Source organism: Panicum virgatum, chromosome 2K (genome assembly GCF_016808335.1).
Source record: "Panicum virgatum strain AP13 chromosome 2K, P.virgatum_v5, whole genome shotgun sequence".
NCBI lineage: Eukaryota > Viridiplantae > Streptophyta > Magnoliopsida > Poales > Poaceae > Panicum > Panicum virgatum.
In genome coordinates, this window is record NC_053137.1 from 7,687,263 (window position 1) to 7,690,160 (window position 2,898).

Below are 2,898 nucleotides of genomic sequence, written 5' to 3' on the forward strand. Positions count from 1 at the left end.
TCGTTGAAACACAAGCTCAGTTATCAATTGACATATGTAAAAAAGGACAAGACTATTGGTTGTAGGTAATATGATAATGTTGTTCATGCTACATTTGGTTTCTCGCAGCTTACAAGCATGTCAAGTATGGTTGTGTGTCTGTTTCAGGCAGAGCTTGGGAGTTTTTCAAGCTTCTATTGTATCGCCTCGATGTAAGTTTACTTGAAATTAATAAAACTTCCCTTTTCGAAAAAAATATGATACTCTTGTTCTTTGGGTTTTATGAAAATGTAGAAGTATCTATCTTTCAACATCAGGCTGATCGAGGTCCTGAAGTTTTTGGAGATACACACTACTGAAGTTTTTGGAGCTTCAGACTGTTTGCTAAGTGATAAAGGTTTCATTTTAAAATGGACCCGAGGCATTTATTTCGTGTAGTATTGGTGAAAAAATAAACATAGTTGCTTAACAGCACCAACACTGCCAAGTGCTGCAATCAGTATCCAGCTCAGCTCCGGCTAAGTCTCCAATTACAATTTTTCAGAAAGCATAAATATAAAAACTTGGCTCTAGCTTTTGATGTTACTGTTAGCCTTCAATTTGAAACCGTTCCATTAAATGCACCATGGAAGATAATTTGATTCACTCAGACTAAATAACTGCACAGGTCCAAAGAAAGAGATTTCACAGTATATAATTGTTTGCAAGTGCACCCACAAGAGATGAAGGCTTCAAGAAGACAATTATCATTCTGGAAAACACAAAAGGTAGCTTTTGAAGCATCTAACATGAACACAAAAATCTGAAGTGTTCAACTGGGAGAACTGCGGTTATTGATACAAGTAGCATGCGAAAAGATACATTGCATGAACATCTCAGCACACTTGCAGTATAGTTACACCAAGAGCATGCGATAGAATGCATTGCAAGCACGGACATATGCAATATATGAATGTATCAGCAGGCTTGCAGTACTAATTAGACCAAAAGCATAATAAGGAATACATGCAAGCAGAGACAGAACATCGCACCTAAGTTCACTAAAACCTAACCAAGTTGCTAGCTGCTCCATGGTTAGAGCATACACTTTCAGTGCTTGTTTGTGAGTGCCATTGACTCCGAGAAACAGGGGGTATAAGGAGCAATTCTTGCATCCCAAAGGTCATGATCAAAAGTGGCAATAACACTCACTTCCTTGCTGTCCATGTCGTATGATATTAGTCGGTTCCAGGGTTGAAGAAAGAAAACCACATTGCAATCTTGATGAATGGCAACCATAAAGAAGTCTGACCTGCCCTTTCCGCAACTCATTATTCCAAAGAGCTTCATAAAGCTCACAGTGTCCTTCAACACCCATTCTTGTGTATCATAATCTCGAAGGACCCAGATGGACAGTTCATAGCTTTCTTTAGGGTCATGAGCATCAACACCATTATTGATGTAATGCAGGCACCCTTGGGATTGACCAATATAACCAATAAAATGCCAAGACTTCCCCTCTGCTGCAGCTGGCACTGTGATTATCCTTTTTGTCTTCCCTTTTACATCTAGAGCAACTATTTGATCTTGATGTTGATCCAAATCACGCACAATCAAATGCATGGTGCCATTAATATAGACATGCTGAGGGCCCTTATAATCTACTAGACTGCCCTGATGGCGCCATCCTTCCAATTGTCCTTGTTCATTCCAGTCAGGTTGGCTCTGACCCCATGTCCCAGTCTCAGAAGAGTAGGCACACAACCAGAACACAAACATCTGATCCTCCAATGGCTCCACGTCGTCATCCAAGTCCTCTTTCCAGATGTGGATCAAGTGAAAATGAGAGGAGACAGCTGGATCGAAAGCCAAAAAGGTATACAACTGTGAAAATTCTGTTATTGGTGGACAGCAGCTGCAGGTGGGCACAGTCTTCCACTGCTTTGTCGCCGGGTTGCACACGATGTAGCCCAACATGTCAAATGAGTCTGACATCCGGACATGATGGAAGAGGAAGAGCCCATTGCAGGAATCCGCGAAGACGAGATCCTCAATCTCGGGCAGCCCCGTGGTCAGGAAAGAGAAGCGAGGATCGATGTCGAGAGGAACGGATCTCGGCAAAAGGTTGAGGAAATCGAAATGTTCCACGATGCTGCCTTCGTCGATCGGCTGGTCTATGAAGAACCCTTCCAGGGTTTGGGGGAGCTTCTTGCGGTTGAGGGGGTCGTAGATGAGGTCGCGCCAGGCCTTGGCGACGCACTTGAATCGGTGGACGGACCTGGCGGGGAGACGCGCGAGGATCTCGACGATGGCGTCGTAGGGGAGGCCAGCCGGCGTGCTCCGCTTGGGGCAATCCATGCTGCCGAAAGAGATTTGCGAAGCGGGGGATCGACGTGAAGACGCGAGGCGACATGTGCGCGAGAGAACGAAATGTAGAGAAACGGGGAGGCGGAGGGAGCTTACCGGCCGCCGGAGATGGTCGTGGACGACGGCGCCGGCCGGCGCCGAGGAAGAAGGGGGAGCGAGATCGGGCGAGGGATTTGGTGGATCTCCTAAACCCAAGCTCCCTCCATGGTTGGAGGCTTTTACATATACATACATATATATATATATATATATATATATATATATATATATATAGGGGGCTCATCTCCCTTCTCATCTTCTTCCTCTCCCTCTTTTCTTCTTCTTCTCCCCTTCTTCTTCATAGTTTCTGTCGTGGTGCTGCAAACCACAGCCGGGTGGCGGAAAGCACCCGCCTAAGCCCAGAGGGTGTGTACTCGGGGGTTAGCTAGTCCTAGTTCGATCTCGCTCAAGGACACGATGAACACAGCAAGATTTAGAGTGGTTCGGGCCGCCGGAGCGTAATACCCTACGTCCACTGTGTGTTGTATTGCCTTGCCTCGAGAGAGTCCGCGAGAGCTTGTGTGTCGTGTGTCT

At 45.7% G+C, this 2,898-nt stretch overlaps 1 protein-coding gene across 1 annotated transcript; it reads right to left on the reverse strand.

The window, feature by feature from the left end:
• Positions 1-770: 770 nt before the first annotated feature.
• LOC120664596 (F-box protein At5g62510-like) lies at positions 771-2,546 on the reverse strand. The gene is made up of 2 exons (XM_039943876.1): positions 2,422-2,546; positions 771-2,331 (listed from the first exon to the last, which is right to left on the reverse strand). The coding sequence occupies exon 2, from the start codon at positions 2,314-2,316 to the stop codon at positions 1,069-1,071; it is 1,248 nt and encodes a 415-aa protein (XP_039799810.1). The 5' UTR covers positions 2,317-2,331; positions 2,422-2,546; the 3' UTR covers positions 771-1,068.
• Positions 2,547-2,898: the final 352 nt, after the last annotated feature.